Raw genomic sequence first — 23,240 nt, forward strand, 5'->3', positions numbered from 1 at the left:
TGATATTCATCAGGTCAGAAAAAGGCAGGTCAACTATAGATATGATTGGAATCTTTTTTTAATTAACTCACCCTGAGTAAACCCAATGGGACATCACCTCCCAAATGAAAATTGAATGAATTGGAGATATTATGTTAGAGGACTGCGATGTAGGAGCCGCAATTTTACAAAAATAAAATGATTATACTTGATTTTTTTTACTTTCCATTGATGGCATGGGGATAATAGCAACACACCAGTAACCCCGTTGACACTAGGTGTAATCCCATCCAACTGGAGGCTACTGTTTCCTCGTGACGCCCCGCATTCTGTGGCAGGAACGTTGTGTTCAAGAACCTCCGCCCGTCACTATCTGTCGCTGCGCTCTCGTATAAGAATATCTTAACAAACTCAAAGCCCGCATAAAACGACATGTCGTGATCATTTTTTTATCCGACCATAGTGTCAGTGTATTTGTGTTTGTTGGAGTACCTCAGGAGGATGCTTTTTTTGTTAATAAATAGAAAGGTATCCAATCCATGCATATTGTAACATAGTATTCCTCGAGTGCATCTAAGATATTCACGCGAAGTTAGATTTTTCTGAGCATTCTTTTTTTTTTTGAAACCTTTATGGTTAATTTGCCATAACCTGTCGTTTTTTTTTAATACATTTTCACCGTATTGCTTGTTTGTACAATTACAGATAGTTCTTGAAGGCGACACTGACAAGTAAAAGCTAGCCGTCGTTGTGGGAGGCGGGCGAGGGGGATGGGTCTCTGAATGATTACACACGGAGTGGAGACGGTTCGAGATTTTGGTAATTGTATTTATCTTTAAACAGCCGCTTACCAAACATTCGAATAAGATTTTTTTTCATATTACAGGATAGCGTCATTGGAGGTTAGTCTTACTTGTTATACCAAGAGCTGATATTAGCGCCGAGCCACGGGGTTCACGTCACGGGAAACCACTTGGGAAACCTTTGCTAGCAATCGTGAGCTTGCTAACACCAGTTAGAAAGGATACCAAGTCTGCGACACGGTTTTGTGTTTAAGCATTTGCTGTCCCATTCGGAAAACTCTTTCTTGGTTGCCATAGTTAGGGAAATGTGTCTGGGACACAGGCATGTATCTTAATTTGTTGACAGTGGAATGCTCGAGTGACTAGTACTTTTATCGTGAGCTAACGCCAGTTCCTGTCAGAGTTAGCTTCCTCGGTTTCAACAAATTGATACCTCCTGTTTAGCGTGCGCATGTAACATGGTGCAACGGCGTTTGCTGTTACTTGTTAACAAATCGATTCCGTGTAAAGGTTTGTTTGTGGCCGACTGATTAAGGTGAATGCCACTATGCTTGCCTTACATTTTCATTTGTGTGACTTAGGCGTGTCTTCAATTTAGTTGGCTGTCATGGGGTAATTTATTGTACTTTGTGAAATGTTTCTGTTGAAACGGAACTGGTAAGTCAAAGCTGCAAAACGGTGGCGGGTATTGTGCCAATAATGTACATGGGATGATTATGTTTTGAAATGTCTTTGTCATTGTTATGTGTTGTTAAATCATTGAAGTGCCTCGCTGTGCCTACAGGTGAGTGCTTGTGAAGATGACGATGCCGCATGTTGGTGCCGTATTTGCAGCGATAGCGGGAGTGATAGCCATCCTGTTACACTCCTCCATTCACAAGATCGAAGAAGGACACCTTGCAGTTTACTACAGGTACTTTTACACTGACCTCAACTTCTTTATGGAGTTGGAATAATATAAATTACATTCTGTATGGAAGTGAAAGTGTTATATCCTGGCGATGATAGGTGTGGCTGAGAATGGCTAAAGTCTATGTGATCCAAGTCAGAAAAGATACATTCAGTTAACTCCCCTTTGTAAGACCAGGGCATTTATGACCAAATCCGTTCAATTTTAAGCATGATTGAATAGCCAATGTTTCGTTGGGAACAAAAATACATCTGTGGTAATACTGATTGATGGCCACAATGGATAACAATAAGGTTTAAATAAATCTCTGAAAGGAGCTAAAATGGCCATAATTGGGAAAACTGCCAAGATGTGCGAATGAGAGAGTGAATTGTTGTCTGTATATGTGGCCCTGCGATTGACTGGTGACCAGTCCAAGATGTACCCGCCTCTTACCTGATGGCAACAGGGATGGGCTCCAGCAACCCCGCAAACCCTGTTTAGGACAAGCACTAGATGATAGATGGTCATTATTGGGGAAGTGAAGTTGAATGAGTTTAGAAATAAAAGAGGCAGGGCAACAAAAAGAAATTGACAGTTAAATAAATGATTAAATATTTTAAAAAATAGTAATATATGATTATTTATCATTTAAGGAAACTAAGGGTTACAATCTTGACATCTTAATCAGAAGTTAATTAGGCATTGAGAACTCTTAAGTAATTTGTTTGTTTTCAGAGGTGGAGCGTTGCTTACAAGTCCCAATGGTCCTGGATATCATATTATGCTGCCTTTCATTACCACCTACAGATCAGTGCAGGTAATCTCAGTCGCCAAACTTGAAATCTGGATTTGGGGTATAGTGGTTTGATGGTCAGTGACAGATTGGTTTACATAAAAAAAAAACATACAAGGAGGGATTCTCCATTAATCAGTTAAGGTTTTCAAAGCCTGTCTTTCAGCAATTGTTGAATGGAGCAATGAAAGGGATTTAGGCACCATTTGTGGTTCTATTATCTGGTGAGCATTGACTTTTGAATTTGCACAGGTACCTTTTTATACAACAATGTATATTTATTTATGAAGATCATTTCCTTTAATATTGCATTACTAAATTACTCTGTAATTCTCTCTGTTGCTGGGATTTCTTACATAAATGACTAATCGATTATATTCTAATTGGACACTGCAAAATGTACTTCATGACTGTCATCACAGAATTTGCAGTCGTTATCACCAACAGTATTTCCTTAGTTTTCACGCTTGTGAGGCAGTTGTAATTTTCTAAGTTAATTAAGGATGGGTTTGAACAGCTTTCCTAGGGCAAGTAGGAAGTAACTCAGCTCTCAAGCAGATGTAATGTATCTGAATTATTTCCCCTGAACTCTGGATATGTTGTGTGCAACCATGCTACATGGAGTTGAAGCAATGGTCACTTTCAGGTTATGCTTTTAATTGTTGTCTTTTAGACTACACTCCAGACTGATGAGATCAAGAATGTTCCCTGTGGAACAAGGTAAGAGAAAGCCAGTTTACATAGATTTATTTCTCTGCTGAGATACTGAGCAATTACTGAAACATGATATGTATTTTGCCTTTTCTTTCCCTTCACAGTGGTGGTGTGATGATTTATTTTGACAGAATAGAAGTGGTCAACATGCTGGTTCCATTAGCTGGTACAAAATATACTAAATTTCCAAATTTATGTTATCTGCCCTTCAGCTTAGTATTACAATATACCTTTTCTTTTTATATTCTTTATGTAGTTGTAGATATTGTGAGGAACTACACAGCTGACTATGACAAAACACTAATTTTCAACAAGATCCATCATGAACTCAACCAGTTTTGTAGTGTCCATACACTACAAGAGGTCTACATTGAGTTATTTGGTTAGTGGTTTTGTTTTCTTCAATTAACATGGATCAGTTGTGTTCTGAAAGAAACAACAGTTTTAATTCACATGTTGGCATTTTTCTTTTCCAGATATTATTGATGAAAACCTGAAAACTGCCCTGCAGAAAGATCTAAATGCTATGGCCCCCGGACTTACGATACAGGTACTTTGCCCATGTAACTTTCTTCCCTCAGCCGCAGGGAATCTTCAATCTTTGTGGTTACTGCTAACAGTTAAGACAATTCATATTTCATTATATTTCTTATTCTTCCTCCTTTCTACTATTATCTATTACTGTTATGTTTTTTTATTTGAAACTCTGGCACAACAATTTCCTTCGGGATTAATAAAGTTGTTCTCATCTCATCTAACTGAAGCGGTAGAAATACGTAATAGTAGATGAGATACTTTGACCTTAACAAAACTGCCCAGACTGTCCTGGATATGAAAAAAATGTCAAAAAGGCAGAAAAATTGCATCTCCAAACACAAATTTAATCACTGGTACTAATTGTGTGTGTGTGTGTGTGTGTGTGTGTGTGTGTGTGTGTGTGTGTGTGTGTGTGTGTGTGTGTGTGTGTGTGTGTGTGTGTGTGTGTGTGTGTGTGTGTGTGTGTGTGTGTGTGTGTGTGTGTGTGTGTGTGCGCGCGCGCGCGCGCACACACACATAGGAGTAGAGGTTTATTAGCGCAATGAAGAGGAAGGATGTAGTTTAATTGTGCCTTTCTTATGTTAGTTTATATTAGTGTGTGTGTGTGTTCTTCCCACACAGTGGGGAGAATAAGTATTTGATAGTTGATTTTCCAGCTTTTCCCTCTTGCAAAGCATGTAGAGGTCTGTCATTTTATCATAGGTTATCTTCAACTGAGATGGACAACTGTGATCTAAAACAAAAATCCAGAAAAACATGTATGATTTTTAAGTAATTTGCTTTTTATTGCAAATATTTGATACACCAGAAAAACAGAACTTAATATTTGGTACTGAAACCTTTTTTGGCATTTACAAAGATCAGGCATTTCCTGTAGTTCTTGACCAGATTTGCACACACTGCAGCAGGGATTTAGCCCACTCCTCCATACAGATTTTCTACAACATGAACTTTCAGCTCCCTCCAAAGATTTTCTATTGGGTTCAGGTCTGGTGACTAGTTAAGCCACACCGGAACCTTGAGATGCTTCTTAGCCATTCCTCAGTTACCCTGGCTGTGTGTTTGGGGTCGTAATCATGCTGGAAGACCCAGCCACGAGCCATCTTCAAGGCTCTTATTGAGAGGAGGCGGTTGTTCGCCAATATCTTGGGAAATATGGCCTCATCCATCCTTCCCTCAATATGGTACTGTCATCCTGTCCCCTTTGCAGAAAAGCATCCCAAAGGATGATGTTTCCACCTCCATGCTTCACGGTTGGGATGGTGTTCTTGGTGTTGTGCTCATCTTTTTGCTTCCTTTAAACACGGCGAGTGAAGTTTAGACCAAAAAGCCCTATTTTGTCTCATCAGACCACATGACCTTCTTCCATTCCTCCTCTGAATTATCCAGATGGCCATTGGTAAACTTCAGATGGACCTGGACATGTGCTGGCTTGAGCAGGGGGACGTTGCTTGGGCTGCAGGATCCATGACAGCATAGTGTGCTACTAATGGTTTTCTTTGAGACTGTGGTCCCAGGTCTCTTCAGGTCATTGACCAGGTCCAGCCATGTAGTTCTGGGCTGATCCCTCACCTTCCTCATGATCGTTGATGCGAGGTGAGATCTTGCATGGATCCCCAGACCGATGGAGATTGACTGTCATCTTGAACTTCTTCCATTTTCTAATAATTGTGCCAACAGTTGTATCCTTGGCTATTGTCCTGCAGCCCATCCCAGCCTTGTGCAGGTCTACAATTTCCTTAAAGATCTCTGGTGTTGGCCATTATGGAGAGGTTGAAGTTTGTTTGATTGAGTGTGTGGACAGGTATCGTTTATACAGATAAGGGGTCCAAACTTGTGCAGTTAATACAGGTAATGAGTGGATAACAGGAGGGCTTCCTATAAAAGAACTGATATGTCTGTGAGAGACAAAATTCTTACTGGTTGGTAAGTAAATAATACTTATTTAGAAATACGTATGCAATAAAATGCAAATTCATGACTTAAAAATCATACAATGTATTTTTCTGGATTTTTATTTTAGATTCTGTCACTCACAGTTGAGTACCTATGATAAAAAATACAGACTTCTACATGCTTTGCAAGTGGGAAAATACACATCAATGACATCAAAATGAAAAGGATGTTTACATCTGGAGGATATACACAAGCATGATTGCCAATGTGATATACCTGAGTGTCCATCAAACCACATATGGTGCGATAATGGACAAATTTGTACATATTCTGCACTGCAACTAAGCACTAGCTTTAACTTTAGCTTTAGCTTTAACACCTGATTTTGATCCATATTTCATACTTTTATCACCCAAGAGATGTGAAATGCTTATTTCCAATGATTTTAGCAAGCAAATATTTTTTTTCCAACGTTGCTCAAATTTGTAATCTGCTTGTAATGCCTATGATGATGAGAATAGATGTCAAATTTTTAACGTCCCAGTTAAAATTATCTTAAAACGCAAACTACAAGTTGTTTAGCCCGCTGGCCATTTGATTGTTTTTGTTTTTTCTCTGTCGTATGCTCAACTTAAACATCCTGATTAAGGCGGTCCGTGTTACCAAGCCAAAGATCCCAGAGGCCATCAGAAGGAACTTTGAAGTCATGTAAGTTTTTGTAAATTTGGACTAACCAGCATAGTTTGAAGTTTTTGTATATTGCCTGTGAGCAATCCACCCTGCTTTAGTAAGACCACAGCGGTAGCGAAATATGAGATCTTCTGTTTATGTATTTACATACAGGGAAGCAGAGAAAACTCGTCTGTTAATTACTGCTCAGACTCAGAAGGTGGTGGAAAAGGAAGCTGAGACTGAAAGGAAGAAGGCCATTATTGGTATGCTGTGTGTCGGATTGTATTTTATCCAGATTCATTATACCTTGTGCATTTCAGTTTTGTATACATGGCCCCATGGTCAACATCTCCCCCTTTCCTCACCTAAAGTTCATGTTAATGTTTCCACAGAGGCTCAGAAGGTGGCTCAGGTAGCAGAAATTCAGTTCCAACAAAAAGTGATGGAGAAAGAGACAGAGAAGAAGATCTCAGAAATTGAAGGCAAGTCTCACTGCTCTAAGTATTCTCTCTGAGTTGCATCGATAGTGTTTATGTTCACCATTCTCACCTGGTTTGTCTTGTTTCCCTTCAGATGCTGCCTTTCTTGCAAGGGAGAAAGCCAGGGCAGATGCAGAATTTTACTCAGCTGCCAAGTTTGCTGAAGCAAACCAGGTAAAAAAAGGCTTTGACACAGTTTCTCACCAACTTAAGATCAGTAATATCCAATCCTAACATGTGCTTTCCTTTCCCCTGATTGGTGATAGTTAAAGTTAACACCGGAGTACTTGGAGCTGATGAAGTACCAGGCCATAGCAGCAAACAGTAAGATCTACTTTGGACAGGATATCCCAAACATGTTTGTGGATGGAAACCTTAACCCCTCAAAACCAGTGCGTTCCACGGATCTGCCCAAAGGTGAACCAGACCTGGCCAAAGTCAAATTTGAAGGGCACTGATTCCACAAGCCACAAGAACTTGTCTCATTTGAGGTCGTGTGCACTAAACCGAAGATGATAGGTGGGGAAGCTTGCATTTTTGAACAATTTGAGTCTTAAATCTAAAAAATGAAGGTGAAATAATTCAAATGGATATGGTGATAAGACAAAAAAGGGAAATTACACACACACACACACACACACACACACACACACACACACACACACACACAGGCACACACACACACACACGCGTGCGTCTGTGTGTATTTCCCCCCCGTCCTCTTTGGAAATACATGATAAGAAAGATGACAGAGTTTAAAATGAAATGCGTAAAAAATTCTAATGCCTGCAGGGCGACTCCTAGTATTCACCCTGAAATGTACATGTTTGGATTCAGTACAGTGTTTTACTTTGCTTTTGTATTTGCTTTTGTTATCTTAATTTTATGCAACATGGATTTTTCACCATGGAATCAATATTTGACTTGGAAACTGATTTCTGGTTTACCTGAAATGGAGTCTGACAGGTGACACTAATTACAAGCGGGTGGGTTTTCCTGTAACGTGGGCAAGTCACTTGTGCTGTCTTCCCTCTCATTGTTCCACTTTGTCCTTTCTCTCAATGCAAGGCACTTAAGTTGTGTCAAATCAAAGGCTACTGGTGGATCAGCGGTAAAGACTATGAAAGGAAACTAGACCATTTCCATGTAGTTTAGACAGCGGCGTCAGATGGAAGATAATGTAGTTTGTCTCCTGATAGGGGTATTTGATCATATTTAATATTTGATTTTGGGGGAAAGAGAGGCTAAACCTGTAGATGTGATGCAGTACACACAGCTGCTGAAGTGATTTGCTGTAACGACCCTTGAGGAGAAACTACTTTAATGCTACTAAAAGAGATGGAATTTCTCCAATTAAAAAGCTAATGTTCTCTCTAAAATGAGCAGTGTAACAGAAAACATTTAGCGGGTTCTCTCCACTGGAAAAAACGTTCTTTTCCTTCAGCCCTCTGGACTTGTTTTTTACATGTAAAATGATTTACATGTAAATCATCTCTGATCAATTCAGAAGACAACAAATATCTCCCAACTTTTATTTGAAAACACATGATAATGTATTTCCCATAAAAGAATAGATCCACAGGTTTTACATATGAATAATAGCTAAATGAGGAGGGGCATTGACACCCTCCCTACCCCACACTAAAACCATTAAAACATCAAAATAATGCGTCATCAATATAGAATATATCTTTTGCTTTAAAAACTGTCATTGGTTGACTTATGGATTTTTATTTTCCTTTTTTTAGTCGAAAGTGAAATGTACACTGTGTTTTTATTTCTGTAAAAGGAATTAAAAATCCAAGAAGGAAAGAAAATTCACAAAGTATGTAAAGCAACCATTTTGAGTTTAAAAAAAAAAGAGAGAACCTTATTGATGCAAACACTGAAAAAGAGCACCTTAAACCATATCTCTTATCCCTGCACGATAAACATCAATGCCATCGTTCGAAATGGAAATAATCCAAAATCCAGTACTTTGGCAAAGTTTTTCAGCCTTCAAGTCATTTCACTGTTGTCAAAAGCGATAATTTCATTTAGTTTACAAAAGAAGTTACAGTTCTACGTTGCTTTTTTTATAATAAACATGAAAAATGCCTGGGCTAATATAATGTAGCCTTTATTAATCTCTCATGGGGAAGTTCGTTCTCTGCAATTAACCAGTCATGGATGGACCATGAGCTGCCGTCAACCAGTGCCAGGGGAGCAGTTAGCGATTCAGTGTCTTGCTCAACAACACTTCAACACACTAGAAGGAGTTGGGAATCGAGCTGGGAATGTTCGGTTCCAAAGACTATTCTACCTCCTGCGCCACAACCCCCCCCTCACAAGACGCAAGTTGGTGCTCTGTGATGAGCTTTGGGAGTCTTCCCTCCACCCCCAGAATTCTTACAATTATTAACGTCCTACCCCCCCAACGTCCCCCCAACGTCCGTCCCCCCCCCCCCCCCCCCCCCCAAAAAAAAAGGGATTTTGACGTTTAAAGTTGGAGTGATCCCCCCCCCCCCTTTTTTTTTTAACTCAGTGTGTGAGCACTAAAACACAGTCCTATCTCAAAACAGATTTGAGCTGAGGAAGACAAGCAGTTTACACTGATCGTGTTTTGGAGAATGTCTGATGTTTACGTGACCTCTGAATGGCAGCAGAGCTGCACTCCTGTGACTGTGGTGGTGGGTTTAAATATCGATGCACGAGGGCATGAATCACTTGTGAAAATGGTTTTGTCAAATTTTGTATGATCTGTGAAATTTAAAACATTGTTTCCTTGTTTTATATGCAAAATGTTTTGACAATGTTCTTATGTAAAATTAAAACCTATTTTGGTACCTCTCTTCTCTGTGTACTTTCTATATAAACAGAAGTAACAGTATTTTGAGCTCTCTTCACACTGGCATTATTACATTTTGTTTAATAATAATAATGGTTGTTGTGACTAATAATGGTTGTTCACTTGTCTATGGTGCTATTTTCAGGGATGTTTCTCACTTCTTTTCTTTTGAATCACACTATTACTGGGATTCAGTCCATCAAAGATCACTGCAGCATTTGCTAACAGCAATATACTCAAAAGTGTATTTTCAAGTTTCCCATTTATCACAAAAGAGTGCTTGGCATGAGACAGTGGTTACCGCAGTTTTTAGACAGAGCCTTGTTACTTTTGAAGATAGATTGTTTCCTTTTTTTATACTAGAGTTTGGCTTGAAATGATTTGGTTGGAGGACATGCTTCAGAAAATCATGTAGTTTGAACAGAAACCAGCAGGAGGAGATCTAACCTCATTCTATGGATCTAGTTTTCCTGTTCCTCTTCACAGAAGACAAAGAAAAATGAATACATTACTTTTGCTGATCTGTAACTGGAAAAAAAAACCTACTGATGATACACGAAGATCGAATTTCGTGGGGAGTAAAAAGCTAGAATTAAAAGCAAAATCATGCGATTTCTTTTTTTTTTTCATCAGATCAGTGTGATGAGTATTTTGATGGCTGGATGTGTGCGAAGCAACATGACGGTGAACTTGAACATACACACACTACCAGACTAGCTGTTTGTGTGTTTTAACATGAGAGAGACACATCTTTGTCTCGGATGTTATCCAAACTGTTCTCCCAAGAGAGTCCTCAGCCTAAGTTCTTGGCCTCAGGAAGGCCAGTCAGCTGTTCACAAAGGGTCTGCAGGAAACATTCAGTGTGTGTTAGTGTTTTTGCATGTGTCCAGTCTGAGCAAGCAGATGAGGGATAACTTCCTCTTATGACCTCTTAGTCATTCGAAGGATCTCTGGCAGCTTGAACAATGACTTCTACTCTCTTTTGACGCCATCAAACAGCACAAGAGCATAAAAGGTCCAATTTCTAGTCGGAGGCAGGCGGTCTGAGTCTCAAGTCATCTTTTTTTTGTATTTTCCAGAAGTCTGGATTTGTGATCTCAAAACTAGACTTAAATAAATAAACGGAATTCATTCTTAAGTTTGTTTATATAACAGATGAGGTTTGCGTGTGTGACCTGTGCTCATAAATGGGTGGTCTGTCAGTGCCTGGAGAATAGTCAGCAAGCTAAAGGCCCTCTAATGCAGGAAATGAGGTCAAATCCAGGCGTGTTGCTTCCTGGAAGAGCCTGTGTTACTCTTTCCTTACGTGGGGTTCCCTTCCTGTGTGATCCCAGATCCTGCATCGTCCTTCTATCCTCCATCAGTCCTCATGCAAGACAGAAGGGTGTGACTGCTTATCCCCGATAGCTGTGTTTTAAATCCAGCCTGCGAAGGATCATGAATCATCAGCAATTGACGCCCCTATCAATAACTGCAGTGTTGGTGAGTCCTCAGACATTCCGATTTTGTGTGTTGGCTCAACATGCACTCAGGGCCTCACCTTCCTTGCTGTTCTTCTGCCCTTCATGAAGACAAAGCTTTACAAACCACCTATCCTCAGTTACTCAGTGTCACCACAACCCTAAACCTCATGATGTGTTCTATCCGTGATAGACAATGGAATACTTGGATTATTTTAAAAGATTGCTCTTCCAAGTTGAGGATCACATTTCATTCTTGGAAACGGCGGTTGAGAAAATAATATACTCGTTACGGAATATGGACAATAAGTTAAGCAGGGGAGATGCAAAAGAGACAATATAACAAGAGTGTAAAGTTCCAAAATGGCTACTGAATGTTTTATTTGGTAAATTTACATGTGCAGTATGTTTATTTGAGGGCACTCATTCTCAGGGTTTTGAGTTACTCACCACAAAAGGAATTTCATCCTTTTTTGTATCAGTATGGCAATTCTTGTCTTTGGATGGAGAGATTTAGTAAAAGCTTGAGAGCTAGATACAAGTTGGTCCATCCATATCAAAGATAAAATGAGTCATGAAAATATGTCATTGTTGGGTCCAGATTGTATTTGCATAATACATCCAAGTGACCAGTCTGGGGAGTCTAGTCCCTTGATTTGGTTTGTAACTGTTCATACATGCATTTAATGTACGTTACACCTGCATGTTCATTATATTTTGTCAATTGTAGCAACAAAAGTGATTGATTAGATAGTATGGAGTAAATTAATACAAGCCCTCTTAGTCACAGTGACAAGCAGCAGCTGCGGATTTTCTACACTAGCATATGATATGATTTGGAAAGATGGAGCAAGTGACTTTTTTTGTCACAGACACAGCCCAATGTTTAAGTAGACAAAACACAGGCAGCTATATTTGCATCATTTGTCTACAGTACATCTAAAATGGTAGAGTCCATAAAAATATACTGTATGATAATTTGATTCTATCTTTGTGACTAATAGTTCTACTGAAAAAGGAGCAACCTTTGCCTATTAAATTATGTAATTTTGGACATGGAAGGAAGTGACAGTCGCAGTGTGTAAACTTCACACTGCATGTCATTATGCTTACGGCATTTGGTTTATTTCAGAGCTTCCAATCTGTGCTTTTGTAATTTCTCCACTCTGTTCATGTTCAAAATGACGAAAAGGGAAACTGAAGATTAGTAAGCACTTGCAAGCACTTACTTGTGCACAGAAGTACAGGAGAATAAAATAAAATGTATAGTCGTAACTGTTCAAACAGCGCTGTTAACAAATCAAATTTTATTCACAAAACAATCTGATAAATTATTTACAATAAATTATATAATGTATATATAAAATACCTTTATCATCACACTCTGTTATACATAGAGCACAACAACAGCGAAATTTGACGACTGAATTTAACCCATCATGGATGAACCGTGAGCAGACGGCAGCTAAGGAGTGCAGTTAGGGGTTCATATATGTGTGTTTCTGTATGAAGATATACATTTATAATGCACTCATGCATGTACAGCATGTCTGTGTGTCTGTCTGTGTGTGTGTGTGTGTGTGTGTGCATGTGAAAATCATACAAGGCAAACATGAAGGGGCAGTTTATCCAAACAATTATTTTTCCGCTTGCCACAAGCACTATTTATTCTTCCAGCTCATTTTGGTGTGAAATGCCAGATTTTGGAGAAAATGTATGCCCTCACTGGAGCCTGCCTAAGCTCCAACATAGAAAAAAAAGGACAAAAAAATAACATGGCTTTGTTACTCTTTCAGTCCAGTTCTATTTTATTTGAGATAAAAAAGAATCTGCACAATCATAAACAGTCTGGTTTGCAGTGGCATAACTGCACCAAGCCTGCACTCCTGTTGGTAATGTAATCATTGCGTCTGGCTAGAGCTGCTCTTCTGTCTACAATAACTAACCACCAGACTCTCTCTCCTCCAGTCACTGAACTTGATATCTAAGGATCTGACCTTCACTGACTTGTATTCTTACTCACAAGATATTCTTTGAAACTCGGGAGGGGAAATTTTTCAGGCCACATGGCTTATCAATAGGGAGGCCTCAAGGGTCTGTATAGGGCTCCCTTCACTATGAACATCATCTAGATTCAGCCAATTTTCACCTCCCTGAACTCCCAGAGTCACTATATTGAAGATGCCTGGCCTTTTCTCGTTCTAAGATGACTTCACAGTCTCAGCATGTATTTTAGTGGCCTCCAGAGGCCTCCCGACAGATAAAACAACCTTATCTTTTTGTTCAGTCTAACTAAGACTGAGCTTCTACTCCACCCATGACGACAATAATAGGTCAATATTCAGCCTGGATTAATCCAACTCATGCCACCTAGTTCTGCTTGATTCAGAGGTCATTTTGATAGCCAACCTTTATTTTAGGACCTGTGGCATGTATTGTATTAATGTTGCCTCTGGGGGGCACAAGGCCTAACAATCTCATAATGGGTCAATCAAGGACCGGGTTAACAACGACCGCCATTGGTGCAGATAACCAGCAAAATTGGGCTACTGTGGCTCAGAGGAGAGGAGGAAGGTGTGTTCGGAAGCAGAGAGAGAAGAAGAAAGGCAAAAGTCTGGGACTGAAAATGGGGACTTTGAATATTAGGACAATTACAGGAAAAGGTAGAGAGTTGGTTGACATGATGCAGAGAAGGAAGGTAGATATACTGTGTGTCCAGACCAGGTGGAAAGATAGTAAGGCTAGAAGCTTAGGAGCAGGCTTTAAGTTGTACTATCATGGTACTGACAGGAAGAGAAATGGAATTATCTTGAAGGAGGAGTTTGTTAGGAATGTTCTGGAGGTGAAAAGAATTTCAGATAGACTCATGAGTCTGAAATTGGAAATAAAGGTGTGATGCTCAATGTTGTAAGTGGCTATACCCCACAGTGGCATGTGAGTGAGAGGAAAAGTTCTGGAATGAGTTAGATGAATTGATGCAGAATATCCCCAGAGATAAGAGTGGGAATTGGTGCAGACATCAATAGCCATGTTGACGCAGGCAATAGAGGTGATGAAGAAGTGTTGGGCAGATTTGGTATACAGATAGGAACGCAGAGGGACAGATGTTGGTAGACTTCGCAAAAAGGATGGAAATGGCTGTAGCGAATACTTTTTTCCAGAAAACGACATAGGACAACATATAAGAGCGGAGGTAGGAACATGGAGGTAGACTACATCTCTTATAGATGAGGTAATCTGAAGGAGATCAGTCACTATAAAGTAGTGGTAGGTGAGAGTGCAGCCAGAAAGCATAGGATGGTGGTTTGTAGGGTGGCTCTGGTGATCAAGAGGCCAAAGGCAGAGCAGAGGGCAAAGTGGTGGAAGCTGAAAAGGGAGGAGTGTTGTATGCTTTTCAGGGAGGAGTTGAGAAAGGCTCTGGGTGGTCAGGGAGAACTTCCAGATGACTGGATGAAAACAGTCTGGCATAGACTGGCATAAGACATGTATGCTAACTGTGTGAGAGTGGAGAAGTGTGCTGTAGGTGTAACAGAGAAGTTCAAGGTAGGACTCCATCAGGGATCAGCTCTAAGGCCCTTCTTGTTCGCAATGATGATGGACAGGTTGACAGATGAGGTTAGATGGGAATCTCCATGAACCATGATGTTTGCAGATGACATTGTGATCTGTGGTGAGAGCAGGGAACAAGTTGAGGAAAATCTAGAGAAGGGGAGATATGCTCTGGAAAAGAGAGGAATGAAGGTTAGTCGCAGCAAGACAGAGTATATGTGTGTGAATGAGAGGAACCCAGGTGGAACGGTGAGGTTACAGAGAGTGGAGGTCAAGATTCCAAGTACTTAGGGTTGAGAGTCCAGAGCAGCAGAGAGTGTGAAAAAGAGATAGAAGACTATCGGCCAAAATGAAAGGAAAGGTGTACAAGACAGTGGTGAGACAAGCAATGCTGTATGGTCTTGAAATAGTTACAATGACAAAAAGACAGGAGGCAGAGCTGGAGGTCGCAGAGATGAAGATGTTGAGGTTCTCTCGGGAGTGACGAGGATGGATAGGATCAGGAATGAGTCAATCAGCGGAATGGCTCAAGTTAGATGTTTTGGAGAGAACGTCAGAGAACCCAGACTGAGATGGTAGAGAGATACTGGGATTGGAGCTGCCAGGCAGGAGATCTAGAGGAAGACCAAAGAGAAGATTTATGAATGTAGTGAGAGAGGATATGAAAGTAGTTGTTGTGAGAGAGGAGGATACAGAGAATAGGGTTAGATGGAGAAGGTTGATTCACTGTGGTGACCCCTGAAGGGAGAAGTTGAAAGGAAAGGAAGCAGCATTTATTCTGTTGCGTCAATTTGCCTGTAAATCTCCAGGAACATTAGATCATATTTGTCGGATTGAGAACCCAAATCGCTGAACAAGCTTTCATGATACAACACATTCATTTTTTTCAATTCCTTGCTGACAATCCTCTTTGTGAAAGTTCATAAGTGATCATTCTGGAACAAAGCTTTGAAACCAGCCCAAAACAACATGTTACTCCACTGCTAATGTTCTGGTGGTGGTTTTCGGGTGTTGACGACATCATAATCAAATCTTTGATGCTCACTTGTGAAAAAAAGTAACCACCCAAATCTGGGTGGATGACAAACAGTTCTATGCCTCCTTGCATCCTGTGTTGGCATCTATATCCTCTGATTCAAACTTGGCAATGACTCATCTCGGTTACTACTGCATAAACTCTTTTACTCATATCTTCTTATTTATATTGTTTTAAAACATTCAGATATATGTTACAAAGATAATAAATCATTCTAGATGAGTGTGTCAGTCAACAGGGAAGAGACACACGTACCTTTGAGTTTGATTTTGAGCTTCTTGAAAATGTGAATAGGGAATGTAAATACTATACAATGAAAATGAAACCACTGTACCACTGATACATCATTGTTGCCACTAATATTAAATTTGTAGACTCTGATCCACAATCATCCTAATATGCCACAATAACATCACTTAAAAGTAGCCATAACATATTAAGTTATCTATGAATTTCAACTGACCACACTTGAATGTTTGCCATTGTCAGAGTGCATTGCAGACGATGTTACATTTTTTTTTCTCCGTTAGATCAATGTGTTACACACTGCTATTGTATGTGTCAGTGAAGGTCTCCTTTTGTTTGTAGGTCTCCAGATGTCGTGTTAGGTCTTCAATACGCATGTCCTTCAATTGAACCAGATGCTCTAACTTGCTCACCTTCATCTGTAAGATCTGCAAACACAAAAACACACGCATACACATGCGCACACGCAGGTGCAAGAGGATATGGTAAAGCAACAGGGGGGGACTTTCTGAAACATTGGTTAATCCTTGATGAGAAAAGGAAGGAACCTTTGCACTTTTATGTCCTTATTTTGCTTCTTTCTTAACATGCAGATGTTAAGACACAGACACATTATATCCGCTTGAATCATCAACCGCTGCTGACACAGCTTGTGACACATACAGTAAATCATGCCCGCACGCGCGCGCACACACAAAAATAGTATTCTCTCCCTCTTTCTCTCACTCACAGATACACGCAAACACACAGAATCACGCCATCTGCAAAATTATGGTTGGTGTCTGTAAAATTTGGCTCTTGCCTTCTAAAGAGCGTAACATAAAGTCTGTTTGCAGATGTTTCCAGTCGGAAATTTTTCTGAGACCTAACTAAGAGGGAGGTTAAGGTGTGTGTGTGTGTCTGTGTGTGTGTGTGTGTATATACCTCCACTGTCTCCTTCAAAGACATCACAGTGTGGTCTTTCTCCAGCAGGATTTGTCGTAAACTGGGGTCCAGGTCTGAGTAAAGCTGAGATGATTGCTGCACTTGGCTGTAAAGTTAACACAACAGCGTTATCTAGTGCTTGTTGATCTGATTTTTGTGAATCTTAAATTTTGGCCTTACCCATTTCTCAGCCTAGTCTTCCCATCCTTTTTTATCTCTTCCCCTGACATGTGCCTTAAGAATTGATAATCTGAAGACAACCAAAGAAATAAAAACATATTCTTACAATGTGAGCTTCACTGGGTGAGCGAAAAGCCTGCTGATGTTGGAACCTCTCGGGGATTCAAGCACTAAATCTTATGGAGACGACTAGGGTAAGGACAGGGCGAGGCATGATGAGGAAAAGCCTTGAAGTCCTCCAGTTCTATACACAGGCTAGTGATAAAGGCCATCTGGTGATATGAAAAGCTGATAGAAGGACCTATTCACTGTGACTGATTGAGGGAAAAGTGGGAGTGGAAGGAGAAAGACAGAGGGGGCACTGGCCTGAGGTCAACTTTACAGGATATTTTCAGGGGCAGATGAGGTGTGGGAAACGGAAGAGAGAATTGACACCAGTTTAACCCCTAAAGGGTTCGTTGGTCCTGTCTAATGCCACTGAATGTCTTTGTGTGGGCAATGCTTTATCTCGCAAGGATTAGCATTAACTGGGACTTGTTAACTGAGAACAACTATGTAAAGTGAAATCAAGACATGCCCAGGATTCAGAGATGATCTTGGTGGCAGACTCAAATCTCTAGTAGTGTGGGATGCAACAAAAACAAAAAACCTAATGAGATAACAGCATGCTACAGGGAAACATGCTTGCAGATTGTAAACATGACAACAAACACTTTGAATCTCTTTGAAAATCAAGATATACCTGTTAAATTACAGTTATTGAAATTACTTTCCTACACTTTGATGCCTGTTTGTAAAATGATGGCACAAAAATGGCACACTGATGACAGACACAAAAAAAAACACAAAAAAATAATAATAATATTTAAAATTATAAGAGAGCTTATGAATTTTTTTTTTTCTTTAAATCTGCCCAGGATACATTTGTCACATATTCACTAGTAGTTATAATTAGGGGCAATAATGTGTTATATTACTGCATTACAGTCGAACATTATTTCATTACGGGAGTTATACCCAACATGCATCTGAGCAAGATACTAGATACCTTTATAACTCCTTTATATGCTGATAAGTAGTTGGAAGATGACCAGTAAAAACAGAACTAAAAGCAATGCCTAAAATTAGACACAAAATTCCATCCCTGTGCTAAAAAAGGCAGATTTTGGATCATTGCTGCTAAATGACTGTGTCATTTTACACATAATTCATGACTATCTTTCAAAAGGGTTGAGATCATCATATTGCCATCCTGTTTTTTGTGTGTGTATGTGCGTCTTTGAGTTTTGGTGATCTAATAACTCAGCCCCCTCCGTGAGTTGCTACCATACCATGGTGGAGGGGTTTGCGCATCTCATTGATCCTGGGACCTACTTTGTCGGGGGCTTTATGCCCCTGGAAGGGTTACCCAAGGCAAACAGGTCTCAAGTGAGAGACCAAAAAAGCGCAACCCAGAAGACCCCCATGAAGAAGAAAACCATTGGATGTAGCCTCCCCTTGCCTGGATGTGGGTCATTGGGGCACCCCTGGAGCCAGGCCCGGGGGTGGGGCTCGATGGCGAGCGGCTAGTGACAGGGCCTTCACCCATGGGGCTTGGCCGAGCACAACCCGAAAGACTGAGATAGGTCCTTCTTCCCCTGGACTCACCACCCACAGGAAGGGCCAAGGGGGTTGGGTGCAGTGCATATCGGGCGGTGGCCGGAGCAGGGAATGTTGGCGGTCCAATCCTTGGCTGCAGAAGCTGGCACTTGGGACACGGAATGTTACCTCTCTAGTGGGGAAGGAGCCTGAGCTGGTGTGTGAGGCTGAGTGGGGCGCCTTCTTGGCACACCCTTTAGCCCTCTCCCCCAAGAGGGGCTGCTAGAGAGTGCTCCTACTGGGGACTCCCTCTTCCCACTAAGAGACTTCAATGCTCACTTGGGTAAAGATGGTTTGATTTGGAAGGGCATGATTGAGAGGAACACCACCCCCCAATCTGAAACCAAGGGTTGTTTGTTATTGGACTTCTGTGCTCATTACAGATTGTCCATAATAACCACCATGTTCAGGCATAAAGGAGTCCATAAGTGCACTTGGCACCAACACACCGTAGGCCACAGTTCATTGATCGACCTTGCGGTTGTGTTGTTGGACTTGTGGCGCATGTCCTTGACACTCAGGGGAAGAGAGGGGAGGAGCTGCCAACTGATCACCACCAGGTGATGAGCTTGCTCTGATGGTTGGGAAGGATGCCGGTCAGACCTGGCAAACCCAAATGTAACGTGAGGGTCTGCTGGGGACATCTGGCGGAGTCCACTGTCAGAAGGAGGTTCCACTCCCACCTGTGGCAGAGCTACAACCACGTGCCGGGGAGGCGGGGGAAATTAAGTCAGAATGGGCCATGTGCCGTGCTTCCATTGTCAAGGAAGCAGACCAGAGTTGCAGCCATAAGACGGTCAGCGCCTGTCGGGGCAGCAACCCTCGAACCCGCTGGTGGACCCCAGTGGTGAGGGAATCCGTCAAACTGAAAAAGGAGTCCTATCAGGCCTTTCTGGCCTGTGGGACTCCGAAGGCAGCTGACAGGTACCGGTAGGCTAAGCGGTATGTGGCTTTGGTGGTTACCGGGGAAAAAGCTCAGGCATGGGAAGAGCTCAGGGAGACCATATAGAACGGCTTCCAGTGGGCATCGAGGAGATTCTGGTCCACCATCTGGCGGCTCAGGAGGGGGAAGCAATGCTCAGTCAACCCTGTGTACAGTGGGAACGGGGCGCTTCAGACCTTAACGTTGTAGATTGTGGCAGGAATACTTCCAAGACCTCCTCAACCCCATTGAAACGCCTTCCAAAGATGAAGCAGAGGTGGGGGACTCTGGAGCAGACACTTCTATTTCTGGGGCTGAAGTTGCTGAAACAGTCAAAAAGCTCCTCAAGGCTCTGGATGCTGTAGGGCTGTCATTGCTGACACGCCTCTGCCACATTGTGTGGATGTCAGGGACAGTGGCGCTGGACTGGCACACCAGGGTGGTGATCCCCCATTTTAAAAAGGGGGATCAGCGGGTGTGCTCTTACTATAGGGGGATCACACTCCTCAGCCTCCCTGGTAAGGTCTATTCAGCAGTGCTGGAGAAGAGGGTCTGCCAGGTCATTGAACCTCGGATCTAAGAAGAGCAGTGTGGTTTTCGTCCTGGTCGTGGAACAGTGGACCAGCTTTGTACCCTCAGCAGGGTCCTCGGGGCGGCCGGGGAGTTCGCCCAACCAGTGTTTTGTGGATCTAGAGAAGGGGGGTGGAATACCCCATCCTGGGGGTTGCTCCAGGAGTTTGGGGTCCCGAATGCCATGATATGGGCTGGTGGGTCCCTGTAAGATTGTAAGTTGGACCCGTTTCTGGTGAGAGTTGGACTCCGCCAGGACTGCCCTTTGTCACCGATTCTGTTCATAACTTTTATGGACAGAATTTCTAGGCGCAGCCAGGGCATTGAGGGGATCCCATTTGGTGGCCGCAGGATCAAGAGTCTGCTTTTTACACATTATATGGTTATGTTGGCTTCATCAGGCCATGATCTCCAGCTCTCACTAGAGTGGTTCACAGTTGAGTGTGAAGCGGCTGGGATGAGGATCAGCACCTCCAAATCCAAGATCATGGTGCTTAACCGGAAACGGGTGGAATACCCACTCCAGGTCAGGGAAGAGGTCCTGCCCCAAGTGGAAGAGTTCAAGTATCTCAGGGTCTTGTTCACAAGTGAGGGAAGGATAGAGGAGATCGACAGGCGGCTCGGTGGGACATCTGCAGTGATGCAGACTCTGTACCAGTCTGTCGTGGTGAAGAGGGAGCTGAGCCAAAAGGCGAAGCTCTCATTTTACCGATTAGTCTACGTTCACACTCTCACCTATGGTCACAGGCTGTGGATAGAGACCCAAAGAACAAGATTGCGGATACAAGCAGCCGTAGTGACTTCTCCTGAGGGTGGCTGGACTCTCCTTTAGGGACAGGGTGAGAAGTTTGGTAATCCGTGAGGAACTTGGAGTAGAGAAGCTGCTCCTCCACATAGAGAGGAATCAGATGAGGTGGCTTGGGCATTTGGTCAGGCCGCCTCCCAGGGAGGGTATTCCGGGCATGTCCATCTGGAATAAGACCACAGGGAAGACCCAGAACATGTTGGAGAGATTATATCTCCAGGCTGGCCTGGGAATGCCTTGGGGTCCCCCCAGAGGAGCTGGGCCATTTAGCGGGGGAGAAGGAGGTCTGAGCCTCACTGCTCTGGCTGCTGCCCCCGCGACCCGACTCTGGATAAGCGGGGGAAGATGGGTGGATGGATGGATAATAATTCAGCACTCTTGACTGTATGGACACCAGATGATTATGCAGTTCAGAATGCGGCACATTTTCTAAATTTTCAATGATGGCCATATATAATGCAAGACATGTCTGTAGATTGTCAGGTTTGTAAGATGATGATAATACTGTACTTTTGTTGGTGAACTAACAAAAAAATACATCCACCTGTATGAAGTGTCTCCTGGTGTCTGGCATCATAGTATCCCAAATCCTAAAAAAGGACATATTTTAAAAAGGAAAATGGTAATAATGCAAGCACCATGTATACTGCAGCTTGCATATTAAAAGAAAGGCTGTCTTATCTTTGCAGTGCTGATATTAGTCACTTAAAAATGACCTAATTCTAAACTTATGTGTAGCATGAGTCTGAAAAACACATGGATGATAAATATACATACTGGAATATTTTCTGTGCTGTTCTGTAGTTTCTTGTCTATCTTCTCCTTGAGGACACTTAGTATGGGCTGGATTACTCCCGCTGTTGTCAGTACAATCCTCTTCACAGAGTCCTCTGGCACGTTAAAGTTTAGCTTGGAAAACACTTTCCTGTCCGCAGGATGACAATACATTCATACACACATATAGTTGTTCCTAACAGAAAGAGATGCATTGAGATAAGAACTTATGAAAGGGGCTAAAGCCGATGATTCATTGTATTGATAATAACAAGGAAGCCGCGATGGTAGCAGTTAAGACTCGTGGCTGAGTGCCATATGTTGTAAGGGGCCATGGGAGTGTTTGGGGCTGGTTCTCACGGCCTATATTTTGACCAAAGCTCATCCTCTTTGCTCAAGTGACTGTAGCAAAATCTCAATAAGTGTGTCAGCTGGGAGTGATAAAGATGTGTATGTATGCGTACATGTTATTAAACTATGCCAAGTTAAATTTGTCCAGTTGTGTGATGACAGTTATTACTAGTGGATATGTGTTGGTTGTGCATTTGTTTCATTATAGATTTAGTGACACATATAGATAAAGACATGATTTGAATATGGATTTAGTGAACTACCCCGCGTTTTCATTGTTGATTCAGTGACCACCAAGCCAAATTTTATAATTTTGACATGCTTTTGTAAACCCAAAAAAGACTCAGTTACAGATTGCGAATTTTTCAATGTATGAATACAATTTATCATGGGTGAGGGTAAAATTTGACATGGATCTTGCCTGTTGAGGAGATGCCAATTACTAAGCTTCTGTCCCGTGGAGTTCGCTGGTGTATAGTTGTGTAAGTCCACCAAATTGGGAAAGAAATGTTTCACAATCTCCGCGGCCATCACTGCAGACCACAAACAAACAGTTTTGTCACAAGTAAACATAGCAACATACATGAATATGAATGTATAAAAGAGTAGCAAAGGGATGAAGTCCCCACTCCACATCCGCACCGCAGACTGCTAACCAAACCACAACACAAGTCACCTACCTCCGTCGCTGAAGTCTCTGGTGATGTTTCTTTTGGGCCGGGAAAGAGGTATTTTATCAATCCACGCGTACAAATCCTGAAGTTCCTCTTCATTCAGTCCTCTTTCCATTACTTCTGACCTCTGAATATCAAAGGGGTCTCACTGTGCTAGCGTATTGGCTTTACTAGCCGACAAGTTGTTTAAACCGTTGCTAAGCGACAGGCCATCGTTAATGGCAACGCGGATCATGGCCTCAAGTGTTCCGTCGAGTTTGGTGCCCATTATCAAAAAATATTTTATTCCTGCTTGTTCTTCTTCGGCGGTGTGTAACGCCACTTTGTGTGTTTTCTTGCTTTTTGAAATCCAATTCAGCAATTAAAACGGTGACGTGACAGTACGTTTCAGTCAAGCGCTCCCTCTTGGTAGCCGCTCGGCACAAAATAAACATTTATATAAACTATGACCTGTCAGACACTTGTTTTTTTTTGTTTGTTTTTACATTTGAATTAGGTATTTAAAAACCCAACTTCTGC

At 41.8% G+C, this 23,240-nt stretch overlaps 2 protein-coding genes across 2 annotated transcripts; one reads left to right on the plus strand and one right to left on the minus strand.

Annotated features, from left to right (window-relative positions):
- Positions 1 to 722: 722 nt before the first annotated feature.
- erlin1 (ER lipid raft associated 1) lies at positions 723 to 9,595 on the plus strand. Its single transcript, XM_086168944.1, has 12 exons — positions 723 to 798; positions 1,567 to 1,695; positions 2,410 to 2,491; positions 3,141 to 3,187; positions 3,286 to 3,347; positions 3,438 to 3,563; positions 3,658 to 3,731; positions 6,264 to 6,322; positions 6,458 to 6,549; positions 6,679 to 6,768; positions 6,860 to 6,939; positions 7,032 to 9,595. Exons 2-12 carry the CDS (start codon positions 1,583 to 1,585, stop codon positions 7,221 to 7,223), a joined length of 1,017 nt encoding a protein of 338 aa, XP_086025070.1. The 5' UTR covers positions 723 to 798; positions 1,567 to 1,582; the 3' UTR covers positions 7,224 to 9,595.
- Positions 9,596 to 14,509: 4,914 nt separating this feature from the next.
- spef1 (sperm flagellar and cilia associated 1) lies at positions 14,510 to 22,847 on the minus strand. The gene is made up of 7 exons (XM_086161787.1): positions 22,728 to 22,847; positions 22,469 to 22,580; positions 21,700 to 21,847; positions 21,467 to 21,512; positions 16,988 to 17,057; positions 16,808 to 16,913; positions 14,510 to 16,311 (listed from the first exon to the last, which is right to left on the minus strand). Exons 1-7 carry the CDS (start codon positions 22,834 to 22,836, stop codon positions 16,177 to 16,179), a joined length of 726 nt encoding a protein of 241 aa, XP_086017913.1. The 5' UTR covers positions 22,837 to 22,847; the 3' UTR covers positions 14,510 to 16,176.
- Between the last annotated feature and the right edge of the window lie 393 nt (positions 22,848 to 23,240).

Source organism: Fistularia commersonii, chromosome 2, assembly GCF_037954325.1.
Source record: "Fistularia commersonii isolate RoL2024-O1a breed Wild chromosome 2, RoL_Fcom_v1.0, whole genome shotgun sequence".
NCBI lineage: Eukaryota > Metazoa > Chordata > Actinopteri > Syngnathiformes > Fistulariidae > Fistularia > Fistularia commersonii.

Coding starts and splice junctions, on each gene's coding strand:
- erlin1 (XM_086168944.1), top strand. CDS start 1,583: ATGACGATGCCGCATGTTGGTGCCGTATTTGCAGCGATAGCGGGAGTG. Junction 6,323..6,457: donor AGAAGGAACTTTGAAGTCAT/GTAAGTTTTTGT, acceptor ATTTACATACAG/GGAAGCAGAGAAAACTCGTC. Junction 6,769..6,859: donor GAAGATCTCAGAAATTGAAG/GCAAGTCTCACT, acceptor GTTTCCCTTCAG/ATGCTGCCTTTCTTGCAAGG.
- spef1 (XM_086161787.1), bottom strand. CDS start 22,836: ATGGAAAGAGGACTGAATGAAGAGGAACTTCAGGATTTGTACGCGTGG. Junction 21,848..22,468: donor AATTGGCATCTCCTCAACAG/GCAAGATCCATG, acceptor TCCTGCGGACAG/GAAAGTGTTTTCCAAGCTAA. Junction 17,058..21,466: donor CCAGGAGACACTTCATACAG/GTGGATGTATTT, acceptor GGTTGTCTTCAG/ATTATCAATTCTTAAGGCAC.